This window comes from Hyperolius riggenbachi, chromosome 4 (assembly GCF_040937935.1).
Source record: "Hyperolius riggenbachi isolate aHypRig1 chromosome 4, aHypRig1.pri, whole genome shotgun sequence".
Classification (NCBI taxonomy): Eukaryota; Metazoa; Chordata; class Amphibia; order Anura; family Hyperoliidae; genus Hyperolius; species Hyperolius riggenbachi.
The window spans coordinates 299,067,824-299,089,134 of NC_090649.1; the positions used below are offsets into that span (position 1 = coordinate 299,067,824).

Genomic DNA, 21,311 nt, shown 5'->3' on the forward strand with positions numbered 1-21,311 from the left:
GCTTTTTAGCCTTTCAATTTTCTTGTTGTTACAGTTGTTTGGGGCAGATAAAAAAAAAAAAGGATTTGTTTCTATTCACTTTGAAGGAAACCTCCAGTTCCATTGCTGCATTTGCAAACAAAGCACTGGTCCATTAACATTTTCAGTGAAAACCAAAAAGTAAAAAACAGTGAAGTTCTAAATAAGCTTGGCACTATATTTACCTATGTTCATCTGATCATGCCAGTTCAGTTATGCTTTAACCACTTAATGACCGCCTAACGCCGATAGGCGTCGGCCGGTCGTTCGTGGTATAGCATGGAAACAACGGCCTTTCCATGCCAGTTCACGGAGGGGGTCTCCGTGAACAGCCGGAGAGCCGCCGATCGCGGCTCGCTGGCGAAATGTAAACACGCGGGGAAGAATTCCCCTGTTTACATCATACGGCGCTGCTGCGCAGCAGCGCCGTAAGGCAGATCGGCGATCCTCGGCCCCTGATTGGCCGGGGATCGGCGGCATAGGATAGGCTGAAGCCTATCCTACAATGCGCAGGACGGATATCCGTCCTGCGCCGCTTTGGGCAAGAGGGAGAGGGGAGGAAGTAGAGGGAGGGCGGAAAATGCTGCGGAGGGGGGCTTTGAGGAGCTCCCGCAGATCACAAATAGCCAGCGGCGATCAGACCCTCCCCCAGCAGGACATCCCCCTAGTGGGGAAAAAAAAGGGGGGGGGGGGGGAGTCTGATTGCCAAGTCTCAATCCTGATCGGTGCTGCGGGCTAGAGAGCTCATGCAGCGCCGATATCAGGAAAAAACCCTGGTCCTTAAGTGGTTAATGCAATGACCACGATAACCAGCTCTAAGCTTATTGTCAGCAAGAGTAGAGGGAGCAGGTACATCTCACCATGTCAGGAGTTTGCTGTAACATCACACTCCGGTGTTACTGTTATCCAGCTTAGCAGAAGTGTGTTTAGCACAGTAATCTACTGTGTGTTTACATAAGTAATTTATACTTTCATTTAGAAGGTATGAGAGCTGGAATTTAGGTTGGAATGATTTCAAAATGTCTCTATCTTTCAGAAAAAAATGGGCAAGACACAGAAAGTAATAAAATAGTTAAAAGGAACCCGAGGTGAGAGACATATGAAGGCTCCAATATTTGCATGGCAATCCTGGTGATCTTTTTGGTCAGTAGTGTTTGAATCACACACCTGAAACAAGCATGCAGCTAATCTTGTCAGATTTTTGTCAGAAATTTCCCATATGCATGCTTGTTCAGGGTCTATGGCTAAAAGAATTAGAGGCAGAGGGGATCAGCAGGACAGCCAGGCAATGTGCATTATTTAAAAGGAAACAAATAGGTCAGCCTCCATATTTAAGCACTTACATTGAAGTTGAAAAGATGGCCTTTTTGGACTTGCACACATTATTTCCCACCTGAGGAAGCTCGGAAGTTGCATGGGCTATATGCGCGGTAGTAGAAAATCTGACTTATTGAGAACCGCTATAGCGGATGACTCGATCCCTCTTTAATTGGAATCTTAAGGATCACTTCCTACCACACAAAACACATAGGGCCCTACCCATTTTTTTTAGCTCAAATCAGGTGACCATAACAAAACCTGGTCCAATTACACATAGCCCCTGGCAGGGTGATATATTGTCCAGTGAATTCTTCACACTCTATCCTATTCCGTTCGTGATGCCAAGAAGTAGCAACATAAGCGTTGGCGTGGACCTGCTAAGGAGCATACATATGCATATCTTCCACCGCATTAACCTACCCTCTGGCAGCCTCTACCAAGGAGACCCCCAGAGCTCCCAAACAGACTATTGCCACTGCTAACAGCCCCTCAATTTCCTATACCACCAAACCAGTCAGTCTCCGCACCACCACTTTTCCCAGCAGCTCAGCCATGCACACCCGACCCTGCTGCCACCTGCCTCCCAGCGCTGGCCCGAAACATTCTACTGCCTGCTCCCTTTTTGCCACCACTCCATCACTCTGTAATACAGGCAGCCCCAGGGCTCCTTATTGCTTCACGGTCTGGACCAATGAGAATCCTCCCTCCATGATAGACAAGGGCTTTGTAGGAGAGGTGCAGCCTTTGTCAACACTCTCTTACAGAGGCCTCAGTATTATGTACCATGCGTGCTGGTATTGCTTAGTCTGGTGGAGCCTCACGCAGGCTGTCTATACCAGGCTGCATGGGTGAGGAGTTAATTAACCTTTTGGGGACCGCGTGAAGTAAATCCTATGCCGCACTTGTGGCTGTCTAAGCCTGATACGGAGTAGGAATTACGCCACCTGAAATTTCCGCTCCCGATCAGATTGTGCACACCCGAGAGGGGAGATTAAGCTGTCATAGGACAGCCGACATCTCCCCTCAATGATCATGAGCCATCGCGATTGGCTCCTGATCACATGATCACTATGATCACTGGCTGATCATTGTGATCACTATTCGCAGCAGCGGTCTGAGGGGAAGAAGAGGGCGGGGACTCACCTTCCTGACGTTCCCCCGGCAATCGTCGCTCCCCTCCGCTCTGCCCGGCATCCCCACTCGCTCTGCCTTGAGTGTCGGGTCACAGCTTGATGACGTCATCAAGCCGCGAAGAGGAACTTAACGGCAGTGCGAGCAAGGATGCCGGCCAGAGCAGAGGGGGTTCACGCTGCTCATCGCTGGAGCCTGGGAGATGAGTAAAGGCTGCTGGCATTTCAGGGGACACCTGGCTACACTGGGGACTCCATGCCCAGCTAGCTATACTGGGGATCAGTCTGCCTGGTCCCCCAAATGCGCCCCCCCCCCCCCCCCCCCCCGCATGTAAAATGGCCTGGTCCTTAACGGGGATAGGCAGCCGCTCCCCAAAAGGTTAAAATGCATCTGTAGTGATAAAAGTGTCCCAAATGAGTACTTACCTAAGTGATGGAAAGTCTCTGGATAATCCAGAGGCTTTCCTGTCCTCCTTCACCTAGTTATGCCACAGCTGGGATCCACCGAAGCCTGTCGAAAAGGGCTTCTTGATGGAGCTCAGGCCCAAAGAGCAGGCAGCTCATGTCTGTGCGCGCAGTAGCCTGGAGCCTAATGGGCTTGGCTTTTTCTGGCAAGGCCAAGCAGTGGCTCCGTACTACTGAGCAGGCGTGAGCCGGCCTGCGCTAGTTCTCGTACGACAGCACAGTCACAAGCTTCAAGGGGTCCCAGCACTTGAACAGCAAGATGGAGGAGGAAACCTTTGGTGGGTCTAGAGGCCTCCCTCTACTGAGGTAATTATCTAAATGTCTCTCTTGCAAGTTTGCTTTATAAAACTTTCTTTAACTCCTTGGGTCAGATCACATAGATGTTTTCACATGGATACAGATCCAGGATATGGAACATTTCCAAGTTGAAAAATCTTTTGTGGTGCTGTGTTTTCTTGCAGATGTGCAATAAGTCAATTTTCTTAAAAGGGGAAAAAAAAAAAAGTTATGGGAGAATCGGTGGCCACTGCAGATGACAGGTGGGACTTCTAGCACTAGGAGTGGGGAGTCTATCTTAAACACCACCACTGACCATAGCTCTACATAATGGGGCGGACACAAGGAAATGGAGGGACTAAAGAAGCGGTGCCCTCCTCCCCAGGTCCCTTGCGTGCCAGCCTGGCCAGGCCCAGACTGCCCTGATGGGTTCCATCCTCACCCCCTTTGGTCATAAGCTAATTTGTAGAATGCATTGTTTTTAAGATATCATTGAGGTTTGGGGTTTGGTAACAGTGCACTTTAAAGGCTTTGCAAGGTCCAAGCACCTTTGGGCCACAAATTATTGTAATGCCACAGGAAACATTCTACAAGCAGTCAGATACAGTAGTGTGTACATACTTTGTCCTTTGTGACTACTGGCTGTCTGAACACATCCCTGACGTCAGGAATCTGATGGTGCTTGTTTCGTTTCCTCATGGTCTGTGTAAAAGTATCAATTTTCTTTTGGACAGCTGCAGACTGAGTCCTGGTTAGAGTGGATAAGAGCACCATGCTCTCTTGGGAGTCAGCTGAGCTCTCGCCGAACAGAATGGCCAGCCCAGCTTCCTTAAGCCATTCCTCCTCCAATTCCCCCTCTGAAAGACAAAAGAGCCAATATGAACACACCAAGTGGCTTATGTCACAACTAGAGTTAAATTGTATTTCTCATGTGTCAGGAATGCATGGGAATATACATTTATATATTTAGCCTATTATTCCCACAATACAGTTAAAGGGACTCCGAGCAGTGCAGAAACTATGGAAAGATGCACATCATTTTAAAGCTCTCTTTCTCCTCTTTCCAATGATATATAAACCGCCACCCTACGCCTTTTAGTTTTCGCTATTTTCGCGATTGAAATTGCCACGGCCGCGATTTCGATCGCGAAAATAGAGAAAACTAAAAGGCGTAGGGCAACGATTTAGGTGTCGTCAGAAAGAGGAGAAAGAAAGCTTTAAAATGATATCCATCTTTCCATAGTTATATTGTATTACACAGGGCGACTTTTTGTCAAAGTCAGCAGCTGCATTTAGCAGAATGGAGCTGCTGACACTCTGGAAAGTGTCGTCCTGTGTAATACAATATAACTATGGCTTGATATCATTTTAAAATGATGTGCATCTTTCCATAGTTTCTGCACTGCTCGGAGTCCCTTTAAAAGGCCATGCCCAGTAAGAAATGCTATTAAATGAATAGCCCAGCCCCCCCTCCCCCCCCCCCTCTACATGACTAGTAAGATATGTGTAAATGTATATAACAATGCCTACAAATACAGTATCTCTATTTCGTGGGTAACTGCATAGTTCAAGTGACTGCTGATGCAATACATAACCTTCAAATGATGGTCTGGCTCTGCTTTGTAGTGTATAAAGAAGTATCCTATTTAAACCTTCTGGCAGGTGGGCTGAGTAGCAGGCCAGCCATGTAACCTTCTGCACCGGTGGTAAGCATCACCTTGGTCACACCTACCTACCCAGAAAGCAATGCAACATGGCCAAGCAGGAATTTTACCCCTACAGCGATCAGTATCAGTGGTCGTGTGACCACCCCTATTATCAGCAAAATAAAGACATTTATAAGCTTGTTTATACACTCGCACATACTGTGCATATCTTGCTAAACTAACAGAAAAGGGAGGTGGACATTAGATTAAGAAAATGCTTCTCTTGACAGGGGCTTTATATGATTACATGTGACAGTTTTCATTAGTTTCCAGTAGAGAGCTGTGTAAGGAATGCCTGTTATGAGGCCTGACAGCAGAATGCAAGTTCAGTGAAAGCTGTGGATCAATTTTAACCATGCAGTTTCCAACTCCCTGAGATGATCAGGAAATGCTGCTCCGTGCAGCCATTTACACACTGCTAGTGAATATTTATTGCCACTGCTAATCAGATATTTGCATTCATTTATTAAATATCTGTGGGAAAACAGCAGAATCTAAACATATTTAGGTGCAACCCTCTCTGCTTTATAAGAGACCTATTTTTTTTATTATTTTTTTTTTGCACTATTAAAATACCATTTTGCGCTTCTCATGGTAAAACACCACAATGCTGCTCTGTACAAAGTTACACAGTGCCAGTTTGCAAAATCATCCTACTAGTGTCTCTTGACAAAGTGGGCAATATACTGAATCCATGGCATCAGATGATGGTGATTTACACACACATCTTATAGAATTGAGTGACTTATGACATCTCTTCCTTGTCACCAGGAAGTGTAACACACTGGTGAAATTTTCTATAATTATAAGTTGGTCCACGTTCCATTGTAATCTGCTACAATGTACTATGTGCAGACTTGGGAATATCTATCATTGTTTTATAATTATATCCTTGAACCACATTAGACAATTCCTTTCGAATTGAGGTATTTACTGCACAAGTTTGTAATTTACTGCACTAGTCTGTAATTTTACTTTTCAATGCAGTAACAGCTTAAAGCCTGGTACACACTTAATTATAATTGACCAATCACTGTCCAATATTACCTCCATTTAGTATGAGGGTTTACTAAAGCTCATAGCATCGACTATCTGCTGACCCCCATAATACATGGAGGTGGTAAAATTGGTCAGTAATTGACCAATCATAATTGAAAATGTGTATCAAGCTTTAGTGAATTGAGGGTTGGCTAGAGGTTTAGTAAAATCAACTGTTTTCTGCATTACCAAATGTGGCATTGCTTTGTGAATTAAGGCATGTGTCTAACCAGAGCAACCATTCAAAGGGCTTGAACTTTTATGCTGTTGAGCGTGATATATTTCACCATTTTAAAATTCCAGTGTTTGACTAAGAATATTCACTGTGTTTTGTTTGTTTTACCAAACAAGACTGTGCTTGGACCAAATCTGTAGGAAAACATTTTTGAGATAGGGAAGCATTTGTTTTAGATATTTTCACAAAGTTTTGAAAAGAATAAATTAAAAATATCTCAATGCATTAGATGAGACTATAAGACTTTTTTTTTTTTTTTTTTTTTTTAATTCAGCTTAGTTCATACCCATGGAACTTCAAGAAATGCAATTTTCAGACAGAGGAAAGTCAGAAATTACTGTAAAAGTGGCTCATTCAATGTTAAATAGAATCCGCAGCTAATGCTTACCATCTGGTTCCTTGACAACAACATCTCGCTCCTCTTGACTGTTATCTGTGCTCTTTTTAATGTTTTCTACTTCAGTCCAATAGTCATCCAGAGATAGTTCATCTAGCGAGTCTTGTGATCCCGACCGGTTGAAAGACATTTTATCAAGGCCCGGGTTTACATTTCCGTGGTTCATTGTATATTGCCCAGATTTTCGGCTGCAAAACAGCAAGAGCTGTTGTGAATTTTACAATAATAGCATTACATTTGTGTATATGTGACATTATACTGATTATAGAATTTTGTTTTCATCTGCAAGTGTAGAACTTCAACAGTACAGTATAAGGTATGAAGTACTACACCTGGGGGAATTCATTTTAGCACATTATCAGCACTCTTCAAACACTTTGAACGAATCTTATGGGAAACACCACTTTGTGAAGAGTTCACAGCACTGACTCAGGCCTAGTGCACACCAAAACCCGCTAGCAGATCCGCAAAATGCTAGCAGATTTTGAAACGCTTTTTCTTACTTTTCTGTAGCGTTTCAGCTAGCGTTTTGCGGTTTTGTGTAGCGGTATTGGTGTAGTAGATTTCATATATTGTTACAGTAAAGCTGTTACTGACCAGCTTCTGTAACAAAAACGCCGGCAAAACCGCTCTGAACAGGCGTTTTTCAGAGCGGTTTCTGTTTTTCCTATACTTAACATTGAGGCAGAAACGCATCCGCAATCCAAAAAATGCCTCACCCCGGGGGTATGCGTTTCTGCAAAACGCCTCCCGCTCTGGTGTGAACCACCCCATTGAGATACATTGACCAAGCGCAGAAACGCTGAAAAAGCCGCTCGGTGTGCACCAGCCCTCACTGTTTGAGCTTCCCATAGAGAAGTTCGTTTACATTAAAGGGGCAATTCATCTTCAAATGCAGAGATAACCATCTAGAGCAGTGATGGCTAACTTTGGCACTCCAGCTGTGACAAAACTACAAATCCCATCATGCCTCTGCCTCCCCGAGTTATGCTTAGAGCTGTCAGAGTATTCCAATGCTACATGGGACTTGTAGTTCCACCACAGCTGGAGTGCCAAGGTTAGCCAAAAAAAAATAAAAAATTACTTTAGATGGGATTTAAAGTAATCTTGCACTGTGAGATATATGGAGGCTGCATTGTTTATTTTGCTTTCAAACAATGTAGTTTGTCTTGCTGTCCTGCTGATCATCTGTCTCCAGCACTTTAAAGACAAGGATTCAGAACACGTAGATCAGGTGCTCTGACTAAAGTTTGCCTGCACTAGGCCCATATTTGTTTCAGGTGTGTTTAAAGAGAACCCGAGGTGGGTTTGAAGAATGTTATCTGCATACAGAGGCTGGATCTGCCTATACAGCCCATCCTCTGTTGCTATCCCAAACCCCCCTAAGGTCCCCCTGCACTCTGTAATCCCTCATAAATCACAGTCACGCTGCTGACAAACAGCTTGTCAGAGCTGGCTGTGTTTATCTCTATAGTGTCAGTCTGCTGCTCTCCCCGCCCCCTGCAGAACTCCAGTCCCCGCCTGCATCCCTTCCCTCCCTGCTGATTGGAGGGAAGGGACGGGGGCAGGGACCGGAGCTATGCAGGAGGCGGGGGAGCAGCCGAGACTGACACTACAGATGTAAACACAGCCTCACAGCACGGCTGTGATTTATGAGGAATTGTAGAGTGCAGGGGGACCTTAGGGGGGTTTGGGATAGCAACAGAGGCTGGGCTGTATAGGCAGATCCAGCCTCTGTATGCAGATAACATTCTTTAAACACACCTCGGGTTCTCTTTAACTCAAGCACTACCCAAGCCAGAAATATTGAATGTGCTGCCAGAAAATTGGAATTGTTTAAAAGGAAATACATTTGGCAGCCGCCTCCATATCCCTCCCACTACAAAGTCACTTTAAGGGGAGCAGTGGACAAAAGCCACAGTTGCTGGATGAAGACGTATGTAGATGAAGATGTGTGCATGAGCTCAAAGTATCCCTAATCATTTTCATTTTGCATCTTTTTGACACAAGCTTCTTAAAGGGATCCTGAACCGAGATGTGAAGAAATAATCAAGTGTATATACAGTGCCAAGCCTGTATAAAACTAGGCTATGTTCCTTTTTTCTTATTGTAGAAGCCTTGTACACACGAGGATTGTCACCCAGTGGGGATCTGGGTTATACCCCTCAGGCGACATGCTAACTGTGCTGGAGGAAACCCCGGGTAAGTATAAAATCTTTCTTATTCTTGCTCTCAGGTTTCCTTTAAAGGAAACCCGAAGTGACATGTGACATGATGAGATAGACATGTGTATGTGCAGTGCCTAGCTCACAAATAACTATGCTGTGTTCCTTTTTTTCCTTTCTCTGTCTGAAAGAGTTAAAGGGACACTAACAAGAAAAACGTCCCCTAGGGGGTACTCACCTTGGGAGGGGGAAGCCTCCGGATCCTAATGAGGCTCCCCCCGTCCTCTGTCCCATGGGGGTCTCATTGCAGCCCTCCGAACAGCAGCCCGACAGCCTGTTCAATATTTACCTTTCCAGGTTCCAGCAGGGGGCGCTGTTGCGGCTCTTCTGACGGAGATAGGCGGAAATAGCCGATCTCCTTCGGGTCCACTCTACTGCGCAGGCTATCTCCGTGGGAAGGAGTGGATACAGCGCCTGCGCTGGAGCCAAAAGGTAAATATTTACATCATCGCTGCTCCGGAGTATTTCTTTTTTCACCGCCACCGTGGTACCGAGGAGGACGGGGGAAGCCTCAATAGGATCCGGAGGCTTCCCCCACCCGAGGTGAGTACCCCCTAGGGGAGGTTTTTTCATTACAGATTTTCTTTAAATATCAGGTATGTAAGTGGCTGACTCAGTCCTGACTCAGACAGGAAGTGACTACAGTGTGACCCTCACTGATAAGAAATTCCAACTATAAAAACGTTCCTAGCAGAAAATGGCTTCGGAGTGCAAGAAAGAGGTAAAAAAGGGGAATTTCTTATCAGTGAGGGTCACACTGTAGTCACTTCCTGTCTGAGTCAGGACTTAGTCAGCCACTTACATACCTGATAGTTAACTCTTTCAAGCAGAGAAAAAAAAAAAAAAAAAAGAACACAGCATAGTTATTTATGTGCTAGGCACTGTACATACACATAATCTCATCATGTCACTTGTCACTTCGGTAATCCTTTAACCAAGTCTTGTGTTTGTCGTTAAGGATTTCCTTTTTCTGGTTGTACTAGTCTGTCAATGCCAGAAATGTCAACACCAAAGCAGGAGATGCAAGATTAATACATAAAGCATGCTTATAAGGTTTTACAGGCAAAAAAAAAAAAAAAAAAAAAAAAAAGTTAACAAAAACAGTTATTTAATACAACACAAAAATGATGCTTAAAAGAAGAAAACATGGATTATTTCGGAGTGCAACCTGCTTATAGTTGTCAACTAGAGATTATGGTTATTGCCAAGCGAGAAATAGTATTGGAACGAAGGGAAAGGGAGAGGACCAGGAGGGCTCTATGAGATCCATAGCCTTCACTCTCCATAGGTGAGTATCAAATTGATTTTTCAATTTTCTTGACTTTGTGTTTTGTTCTTTTTGGGCACCACTTCACATTTACATCCCTTACTTGGCTGGTACAAGTTGCATTAGGTAAAAATTGTGAGTGTGTCTTTTCTGCAAAAGCAACAAATGTACAATAAAACTTTGGATTGCAACTACCTTAGTTTAAGATCCCTTTGCAAAAAGGTTTATGGAAATTTAACCTGATAAGCAAGCAACATCTTCGTATACTTTAAGTGTGTCACATCATCACAACTGAGCCGAGGTTTTTTTTTCTCCCTTTGACACTGCAGGATTGTATTTAATTGTACTTAAAGGGAACCTAAACTGAAAAGGATATGGATTTTACCTTTTAAAATAATACCAGTTGCCTGACTCTCCTGCTGATCCTGTGTCTCTAATACTTTTAGCCACAGCCCCTGAACAAGCATGCAGATTAGGTGCTCCGACTGAAGTCAGACTGGATTAGCTGCATGCTAGTTTTAGGTGTGTGATTCAACCACTACTGCAGCCAGAGATCAGCAGGAGTGCCAGGCAGCTGGTATTGTTTAAAAAGGAAACACCCATATCCCTCTCTCAGTTAATGTTCCCTCTAATCTGAGTATAAGGACTAAGGTCTCTTGCACACTGCATGGGATTCCTATTTTTTATACAATCAGATTTTTGATTCAAAGTAAAAAAAAAAAAAAAAAAAAAAAGAAGTACTGCATGCTGCTTTGTTTATTAATCAGAATTAAAAATTGGATCCTATAAACAAATCGAAATCGCATGTAGTGTGCAAGAGGCCTTGGGCCCGGTTCACACTGGCACTAAAAAACAATCCGGTATGATGGTAATGGAACGGATCCTAGCAGGTGCGAGCGGATCCAATGTTAAACTATGGATCCATTCACATTGGTCCGTTTCAACACATCTGTTCCGCATGCACCCCTAAATGGATCACAAGTTTGGTGCTGCAGTGATTTTTCCAGACAGTGGAATGGAAATGGACGCTGAAGCACTGCATGGGAGGCAATGAGAAACGGATCTGCAAAACACACTGGCTATGAAAAGGAACCTCTGCCACCACCAAGGCAGCCCAACATATAGCTGGCAGGTCACTCTGCTTGCAGCATGCCTCCCTGTAACTAAAAACCCTGCATCTACAACTTGCTGTGCATGTTCACCAAGAGCCCATCTGGCACCTGGCCATTTAGCAGCAATCTATTTGCATCTAGCAAAGACGCTGCCATTGTGGTCATTGAACATCAAGCTCAACCTTTTCCCTCGGGTGTGGGCGGAGACTAGCGGCAAGCAGCCAACAGAGTGCAGCATGTGGTTACACTCCCCCAGTCATCCTTATGTGTGCCCGAAACAGCCGGGAGGCGACGACACATACACAGATCTTCCTCGCATTGTAGCGGATCCGATACTAATGGGACGATTACGGATTGGGCGCACCAGAAATCTGGTCCATTTTCACAGTTTTGTTACCTAAGAAGTGCCAATGCTAACTGGGCCTTACAATGGCACTTTTCTGTAAAAAACTGAAAGTAGAAAAAAAAAGCAATTGTTACTGGATAAGAACCTTGTTAAAAAGAAAAAAAAAAGCGGGTTGGGGTCAGCCAAACAGAGAGCAATGATTCTTTTAGTTATAGTGAAAGTCTTTGTCTACATTTTTACTATTTGATATTTTTCAACAAATGTTTTTGGATTGTGGGACGAATCATCTGAGTTTACATTAATCCTTATGGGGAAGTTTACTTTGATGTAAGAATGCTTTGGATTACAAGCATGTTTCCGGAACAAATTATACTAGCAAGATTCCACTGTATTTATTTTTGATAAATGGATCATTTTTAGGCAGGTACATTTCAGTTCTACTTGACTTGTTGCGATGAGTTTGCTGCATTCTTAAAGCATACTTATACTTTTCAATACAGTACTGTACAGTGAATAGACATACTAAAGTCACTGCCCTCTATAATAGCAAGAACTTTTCCAAAAAAAAAAAGATAAAGAAATTAAAAATTACAGATAATCAGTTCTTCAATTCCCACACTAAAATGATGTTATATGCTTGGCTGTACTGTACAATGAACAATATTCACTCCTCTTCATCTTCCTGGACGTAAAACACACCTGAAGTACTCTTACATATAACCACAAAGCAAGTACAGTCCAATTAGCTGCTATAACAATGTAGACCTGAACAGAAGAAAGCATAGTTTGTACATACGTAGACAATGGATTACTGTCTATGGCTGTGTATCTTGGTCAACCCAAGCAGAAAACTAATGTTTTTTGAGAAAGGAGCTGAGGATGGGTCTGTTCCAGATATTGGTTTACCATACTTATGTAGAAATGACCTAATGAACAGAGCTTCAGCTTGACTAGAATAACTACAAATGTTACAATTATCAAAGTGTAAATAGGTCTCCCTGAAGACAGCTTGCTATGTAGACATGCAAAATAGTTGTCACCCTAAGGGAACAGGACTTGGTCCCTCAGCGATAGTTCAGAGACCTAAATTCCTTGTCTATGTCTATAAGCATATTACTATGAGGAAAGGAGTAGGGGTGATGGGGCAATGCACATTGGAGTGGCTTTTGGCGGGAGGGGTAATGAGAGGAACAACTTGCATGAAAGTTGCCGTTTAACTTTTGCCGAACACTCCACACCAATTGGCATGAACACAGCGGCAGCCCCAGGACCGCTCAATGCCAATTGGGGCGGTGTTTTGCAGGAGATTGCGCGCTCCATCATCATCAGTCTCCCGCTAATAGACTGCTAGATAGCAAAACCGCCATCTATTTACACTGTATAGTGCTGCGATCTACGGCGGCGCTGTACTGGGGACAGCTGTGTCACTTGGCTGTCCCATCTGGAGGCACATGAGCGATCAGTCCTCATAGGCTGATGCCTATGACAGCCGATCACTGCCAATGGCTGGCAAGGGGGGAGGGGAGGAAAGAAATAAAAAAATAGCTATATTTATTAAAAAACAACAAACAAACAAAGCAGCAGCCATGAGTCCACCAACAGAAATCTCTGTTGGTGGGTAGAAAAGTGTGTGTGGGGAAATCACTTGTGTGCTGAGCTGTACGGCCCTGCAGCGAGCCCTTAAAGCTGCAGTGGCCTAATTTGTAAAAAAAAATAGCATGGTCATGGGGGGAGGGGGGGGGGGGGGTCCTTAAGTGTGGTCCTTAAGTGGTTACAGACTTGGCGTTCTGAATCTTTCAGGGCTGTGGAGTCGGTACAAAAATCCACCGACTCAGTCTCCTCAGGTTAAGATTCCACAGACTCAGACTCCTCTAATTTGCATATTACAATCTTGTTCATTGAAATGTAGAGCTGTACAGAGGCGCCAGTTGGATAAAAAAAAACACTAAAATGTTTAAAATGTTCGGGATGTGATAGTGGACCACCTCTGTGCCAAGCTCTTTTTGGACTCTGTTTATTGCCTGATGACGCGGGATTTTGCCTGCGAAACGCGTTGCAACTTGTGCTAGGAGTATGTGAATAAATTGCTTTCGACTACAATTGACAGTACTTGTTTCTGTTTTTGGGTTGGCTGGTCCACCACCGCATCCCGAACGTTATAAACATTTTAGTGTTTTTTATCCTACTGGCGCCTCTGTACAGCTCTACATATAAAGAATCCACCCTTGGTGGAGGGGTGTTATACCCTCCTTTTTCTCCCTATCCACAGAGAGCGACGTTTTAATCCTGAGTGGGGACAGGCTTGTTCTCCCCACCTGCCCCTTCAGTGGTTACCTTGGAGGTAACCCTGGTTTGTAAGTATAATACTTACGCTCTACATTTATTTCACCATTTTCCAGTGCATACTACACTATATTGGGCTCTCGGTTCTTTGTTTTTTGTTCATTGAAAGTATGTAACATGAAATGCATCTTGTTACGATTGGGGAATTATTTACGTGGTCGGCGCACATCTTGTGCGCCGACACTGCGGAAGTCCTCCACAAGCGTATAAACGACAGAACCCAGCTTTGGTGCAATGCACCTGTAGAGGGAAATTCCCACCGGCAGATGGAGCTGTGGAGTGCAGAGGAACCAACCCTCTGCACTGCCACAGATGCCAGATGGGAATTTTACGAGGTGAAGCTTATACAAGGCAAGATAGCCCTTGGAGAGAGAGAGTGAGCACAGGGACAGAATGTATGTGTGTCCACCAATCTAGTCGCCACCCGGCGACGGTGAACACACAACAGTGGAAAGCAAGTGGGAACGCAATCGCAAGAGTGGCGATTGCCAACAGTGACACAAGACCGAGTAAGAGAGCACCAGTGTAGCAAGAAAGACACAGCAAATAATGATCAGAATGCCAAGGAAAAGCGCAACAGCAATAAAGCACGCTAAGGGCTCTTTCACATCAGAGCTTGCGTTAGAGAACGCTCAAAGCATACGTTTTGTTGTATGCGTTTTAATGCGTTTTGATATGCGTTGCACTGCAGTGAGTGTGCGTTTTTAATCCGTTTTCAATGCGTTACAGGACATAGGAAAACGCAGGTAATTTTTTTCTTTTAGTTTTCAACTTTCCACATTGTTCCTCTGTTGCATTCTGGGACTGATTGCCTGCGTTAACGGATTAAAAACGCGCATAGTGTGCGTTTTACATTGACTAACATCGTAACGCATAAAGCTAGCGTCAGCCGAAAAACTGCGCCTGGGTGCAGTGTAACGCAACGCACAAAAAGGCTGCGTTATATGTGAAAGCTAAAATGAAAGTCTATGGACTTTCATTCCACCTTGGGTAACGCAAACTTTACCCGTTGCGTTGAAACGCAGAAAATCTGCCCTAATGTGAAAGAGCCCTAATGGTGCGGTCTCCGCACGAAAAGCGCAACAGAGACAAAACATGCCAACCCTAACTAACCAATGAAACACGCAAAAGAATAGAGAACGCAAATGCTTGCTAAACGGTTACCTCACAGCAAGCATTCGTTCCAGACAAGACAGACAGAAGGAGTAACCAGTAGCAACTGCAGCTCTGGCCTACACTCCCAGAGTACAGAAGGAACCACCGCCACTACCGCTAGGGCGAATGCGATCCCAACAAACAGAATGATTTCCTGTCGACCGCTGCTGGCGACAAGACAATCGCAACAGACAGACAACACAAGGCAAAACAGATAATACAACCTGACTATGCTAAATAGGAGTGCAAGGAGCACTCCCAAAGGGTAACTACTCTAAGCTAGCAATAATAGCCTACTATGAGCAGAGGACTGAGACTTCCAGGAAAGTTAGCAGGAACAAACCATCATGACCAGCAAGGAATTCTGGGAGAAAATGGTATTTATACTGCAAGCCATTAAAGGAAGCAGCTAAGCAATTTGCATGCCAAGTGGATGCAAATTCCTCACCAGAACAGCAGCTCAGCAAGTTGCAGAGTGAAGACAGGTCTCCTTTCCAGAGACCTGCAACGCTCAGAGCTACAAAATGGTCAAAAAGCTGTCTGCCTGTGCAGACAGCAGAGCAGATCATTACACATCTCTTAACTGCCAACGCTTAGGAATTTTGAAAGACAACTTAAGTGAGAGGGATATGGAGGCTGCCATATTTATTCGCTTTTAAACAATACCAGTTACTTGGATATCCGGACTCTAATACATTTAGTCATAGACTAAAACTAATCATTGGTAAGAGTACTTGTAGAAGGTACAGACAGGAACAAAGAACATGGATCAGGCCCTAGGCAATATAACTGTGGGTACATGTAAGAGTGATGTGCAGGTACTCTGCAGGAGAATGAGGCAATTCTTCCTCTATTACACATTCTTCAGGTACAAACTGAACCAGTTTTGTGGGTGACAGACAACGCCTCTGTGTTGAATGTGCACAACATTCTCAGTGGTTTCCCTGCAGCTCTGTGGGGAGTGCATATGTAGAGTATAGTACTAAAGTTACAAAGTAAACCTGAGACAGATGAAATTAAAGTTTTATACATACCTGGGGCTTCCTCCAGACTCCTTCAGGCTAATCAGTCCCTCACTGTTCTCCTCCGCCACCTGGATCTTGTGCTACATCTGCGCAGCACTATTGTGCAGGTGCAGAATGCTCCTAGCTGTGGGAGCGGCACACGGCCAGACTGCACTGACTGGCTGAATTACCAGGACTAATAGCAGAAGATCCAGATGGCAGAGGTGGACAGCAAGGGACCTATTAGCCTGAAGGGGGCTGGAGGAAGCCCCAGGTATGTATAAAAAAAAAAAACCCTTTCCTTTTCATCCGTCTTAAGTACCCTTTAGGCTGGTTTCACAGTGGGACGTTGCGTTTTAGGGGAAGTCATAACGTGCCCCTAACGCAACGCCTGGTGGTGTTGGAGCAGGACGCTGCCAAGAGCCGCGTTACAAGCAGCTCTTGGTGCGCCTGCTCTGTCGGAGGCACTGCGGAGACCACGTGAGCGGAGCTCTCCGCATCACGTTGTCCCGCCAGCCAATCCGCGGCCGCTCCAGGATGTAAACACTGCAAGTGCAGTGAATAATAAGTAGCCATGTGCCTGGCTACATAGCGGCCTCTCCCCGCCTCCTCTCCGCCCATAAAATGAAAAAAAAAAAAAACCTACTGGGCATGTGCAAACAGTCTAACACGGCTTAGCCGCGTGTAAAGTACTGCATGCCCTACATTATGTAGAAGTGCTGCGTTACAATGTAACGCAACGTGGGCACTGTGAACAGCCCATTGATTTTTCATTGCTGTGCGTTGGGTGCGTTACAGGCTGCTCTAACGTGCACCTGTAACGTCCCACTGTGAAACCAGCCTTAGTCATGAAACCAAACTTTAACAACATATCAAATTATGTGATTTCATGAGCAAAGAGAGTGCGTACATTTGCATAAATCAGAATCAACGCAGAATTATTTCCATCTCATTGACCATCTCTATTAGTGACACAGCTACACATCAGGCTTTATTCTTACAGCATAGGTGTTATTTAGTATATATAAGAGATTCCTGTGTACACATCATATATACACTCACAATCAGAGGTGTATATCTCACTTTAAAAATACAGGGACTGCTTTATTAAAGCAGCACAAGTAACTATTTTTTTGATTGTTCATGTTTGTGGACTAAGCACAGCTATTACTGTATATATAAATTATTTATGATGACTATTATCTGAGAAATAGAACATTTTATCATATTTTCTATTTTAATTAGTTTAAATTCATTAGTAGTCAGAGTATTTTTTCCCCCAACTACGACTCCACGTAACCAAAAATTCCTCCGACTCAGACTCCACAGCCCTGAAATCTTTAAACATGCTCAGAGGACACTTGTAAGTATGCCCCATTCATTCCACCATTGGTCGCCTTGGCCAAGTTTACTATAGCATGTGTAAGCACCTGTAGGCCTGGAACACACTTAAAAAAAATAAAAAAAATAAGAAAAAACGCAAAACATTATCCCAAATGCTAGTGCTTCATGTAAGCACTTTGTAGGCGATTGCAGCTGTGTTTTCCAGCAATTACAGGAGTACTGTAACCTGGAAAAAAAGAAAAAAAAAAGTTCAACTTACCTGGGGCTTCTACCGGCTTCCCGCACCGGGACAAAAAGATCCTCAAGGGCCCTGCCGTGGCTAGCTTCTGGTTATTGGGACTTAAATGTCGCAAGCCATTGTGCCTGCGCAGCCCTGGCCGCATGCGTCCTCACACCCACTGAAGTCACCGGGAGCTTTCTGCTCAGGTGCAGTACACGTACTGCACAGGACGCTCCCGGTACCGGCTTGCGACATTAAAGTCACAAAAACCGGAAGCGAGCCTCAGCGGCGACTGGAGGATCATTTTGTTCCGGCGCAGGCACAGGCCTCTATGGTGGGCCGGTAGAAGACCCAGGTAATTGAACTCTTTGTTTTTCCAGGTTACAGTACTCCTTTAAAGAGGAACTCCAGTGAAAATAATGTAGTAAAAAAAGTGCTTCATTTTTTACCATAATTATGTATAAATGATTTAGTCAGTGTTTGCTCATTGTAAAATCTTTCCTCTCCCCGATTTACATTCTGACATTTATTACATGGTGACATTTTTACTGTGGGCAGGTTATGTAGCTGCTCCTAGCTGTTTTGGCTGTTAGAGACAGCTGTAAACAGCTAATTCCTGTCTGTGAACCTTGTTACATTGTGGCAGTTTGCCCAGAGTACCGCGGTACTCAGAGTTTCTTGTGGGAGGGGTTTCAGCACAAAATCAGTCATACAGCGCCCCCTGATGGTCTGTTTGTGAAAATCATTATATTTCTCATGTAAAAGGGGGTATCAGCTACTGATTGTGATAAAGTTCAATTCTAGGTTGGAGTTTCTCTTTAAAGGAAACACGAGGCGAGAAGAATATGGAGGCTGCTATATTTATTTCCTTATAAACAATGCCAGTTGCCTGGCAGCCCTGTTGATTTTCTGTCATAAGTAGTGTCTGAGTTAAAACCCTGGAACAAGCATATGGCTAATCCAGTGAAACCTGAGTAAGCTGAGTCAGAGTCTCTGATCTGCTGCATGCTTGTTCAGGGTATATGGATAAAAGTATTAGAGACACAGGATTAGGAGGACTGCCAGGCAAAAGAAAGAAAGTAAATATGGCAGCCTTCATATCCCTCAACTCTGTTTCCCTTTACGCTAACTCATATACCATGGGCTCAACACCATAGCCTTGCATTAGCAAAGGTTTTTTTTTTTTTACAAGTGCCGGCGATTCTCAAAAGTCCAAAATCGCTCAAAAAAGTGCTCTAATGTGCCCCAGGCCTTAGGCCCTGTTCATACTGTCAGCGTTTGAAGAACGCATATAAATGCAAAGAAAACGCAAGTTGAAAAACGCATGTGTTTATATGAGTTTTTTGTGCGGTTTCAATTGCGTTCTTGCATGTTCAAAAGAAGTGCGTCACACAGGAAACAATGGGAAACGTACGCTAAAAACGCAATAGTACGCATTTTTGATACGCATCCATAGACTTTTATTGCGTCCGTTTCTGTGCGTGACACACAGAACTGCGTGCAGCAATGCGGATGAGAAACATATGCGTCTCATACGCATACATGTGAACGAGGCCATTAGAAAACATTAGTAGCCGTTTCTATGCGCAAAGTCTGCCCGTACACGTTCTGGAAAAACGGCTAGGAATGCACATAGTCTGAACAGGGCCTTAGAGTCTGAATGAACATCTGACCATTGTAAAGCCTGGTATACACATTCCATTTTGATCGGCAAATTAAGTGGCCAATTTTGCTGCTTCCATAAATTCCATATAGTAGGAGAGCTTAATTACACAATATTTGGCCGGGGCGGACAGGACTGAGCGGCTCCCGCACACCACTCCTTCATGACTTATGCTACGTACAAACATGCGACAACGATCGTTCGTTAAGAACGACGAACGAACTTTTAATTGATGAAAGAACGACCTAAATAAAGGTAGTTTTAAAATGTGTGTAACGATCTGATCGTTAGAACGAACGTTACATCACAGAAAGCAACTATTGCGCCTGCGCATAAAAATGAGAAGTTCCATGGAGAAATAGTGAAATGCGCATGTCAAGCCTAGTACGAACGATCGTTTCCAACGATGTACTACTTTTGCAAACGATCGTCGTTGGTTAAAATCTGCCGAGACAGAACTTTCTTTTGTAGCGATTTGGCTCGTTCGTCGTTTGCCTTAATAGTCGGTGGTTCGTTTTTTGTAACGATCGTCGTTGGTAAAGATCGGGGAACGATCGTTACAAACGACTATAGTCGCATGTGTGTACGCACCTTTAGTAACCAGCTCATCATCCATTTATTATTAATTTATATTATTAATATTTGCATATTAAGGCTGAACTATTAAGGTTATGGCAATTCACCAGTTTATGCACTGGCACTTTGAGGAGAACAAGACTCACTACTGACATTTGACAAGGAGTTTATGGGATATAAATTTCCAATCACCTAGGCTGCATTCATTGTGCATTTTTATTAATCCTTTTGACTTAACGATTTAACAAATTTAACAACCTTCCAATGACTTTTTATGCAAATGCTCAATACTCATTTTTTCCCCACTGAGGTGTGGAGGTGGGTGTGAGTGCTGTTGGTATAAGAATTTGGTCTCATTTTAGGTTATTTATACTACTGACAAAGTAATCTGAGCTTTCTGGCATTAGTTTGAAGCGCTGCTAGGAATTTTTTTTATCTTTCACCACTCTTTAGAGGGTGTAGGGATACCCTCATCCCAATTCAGCAGCTGATTTATCAACCGGTGTAACAGTACAATTTTTTTTCAACAGTTGGAAGTGTTTGGGCATATAGAAAGTACAGTATGTAAAAAAACCCTCAAAATTTCCAATACTTCAATATTGTTGTCCTTACATTAAATACAATACTGTAGCCATTACATCAGACACAATGGACTCTATTCACTAAGAGGCAAAAACACCGCAAAATTTTACCGCTATATTTCCGCCAGCGGTAAACTCCGCATTTTTTTCCACATTCACTAATATTTTCCGCATGTTTTCCGCATGCGGGAAAAAAGATGCGGAAACAGGCATTATTCATGCGGGAATCATGCGGTAAAAAGGTCGCATGAAAAAGTGTTTAAAAAAAAAAAAAGTCCACCAAGCACTGCCCTTAACCTCCCCGGCGTTCTATTGAGATCGCCAGGGAGGCTGCGGGAGGGTTTTTTTTTAATTAAAAAAAAACTATTTCATGCAGCCAACTGAAAGTTGGCTGCATGAAAGCCCACTAGAGGGCGCTCCGGAGGCGTTCTTCCGATCGCCTCCGGCGCCCAGAATAAACAAGGAAGGCCGCAATGAGCAGCCTTCCTTGTTTGGCTTTCCTCGTCGCCATGGCGACGAGCGGAGTGACGTCATGGACGTCAGCCGACGTCCTGACGTCAGCCGCCTCCGATCCAGCCCTTAGCGCTGGCCGGAACTGATTGGTCCGGCTGCGCAGGGCTCGGGCGGCTGGGGGGACCCTCTTTCGCCGCTGCTCGCGGCAGATCGCCGCAGAGCGGCGGCGATCAAGCAGCACACGCGGCTGGCAAAGTGCCGGCTGCGTGTGCTGCTTTTTATTTGAGGAAAATCGGCCCAGCAGGGCCTGAGCGGCAGCCTCCGGCGGTGATGGACGAGCTAAGCTCGTCCATACCGCTCAGGAGGTTAAGCCTCCACACTTCATTAAAGTCAATGGGATGCGGAATATATCACCTACTATTTGTAGGGGATTTAAA

General features: G+C 44.3%; 1 protein-coding gene across 3 annotated transcripts in view; it reads right to left on the minus strand.

Moving 5' to 3' along the window:
- The window catches only part of ARHGAP18 (Rho GTPase activating protein 18), a 248,214-nt gene that overhangs the window by 63,870 nt on the left and 163,033 nt on the right, over positions 1 to 21,311 (minus strand). For all 3 annotated transcript variants that reach the window (XM_068231538.1, XM_068231539.1, XM_068231540.1), the window contains 2 exons: positions 6,577 to 6,773; positions 3,831 to 4,066 (listed from right to left, as the gene is read on the minus strand). In XM_068231538.1, coding sequence (XP_068087639.1) covers positions 3,831 to 4,066; positions 6,577 to 6,773 — 433 coding nt within the window. The remainder of the gene's footprint in view (positions 1 to 3,830; positions 4,067 to 6,576; positions 6,774 to 21,311) is intronic.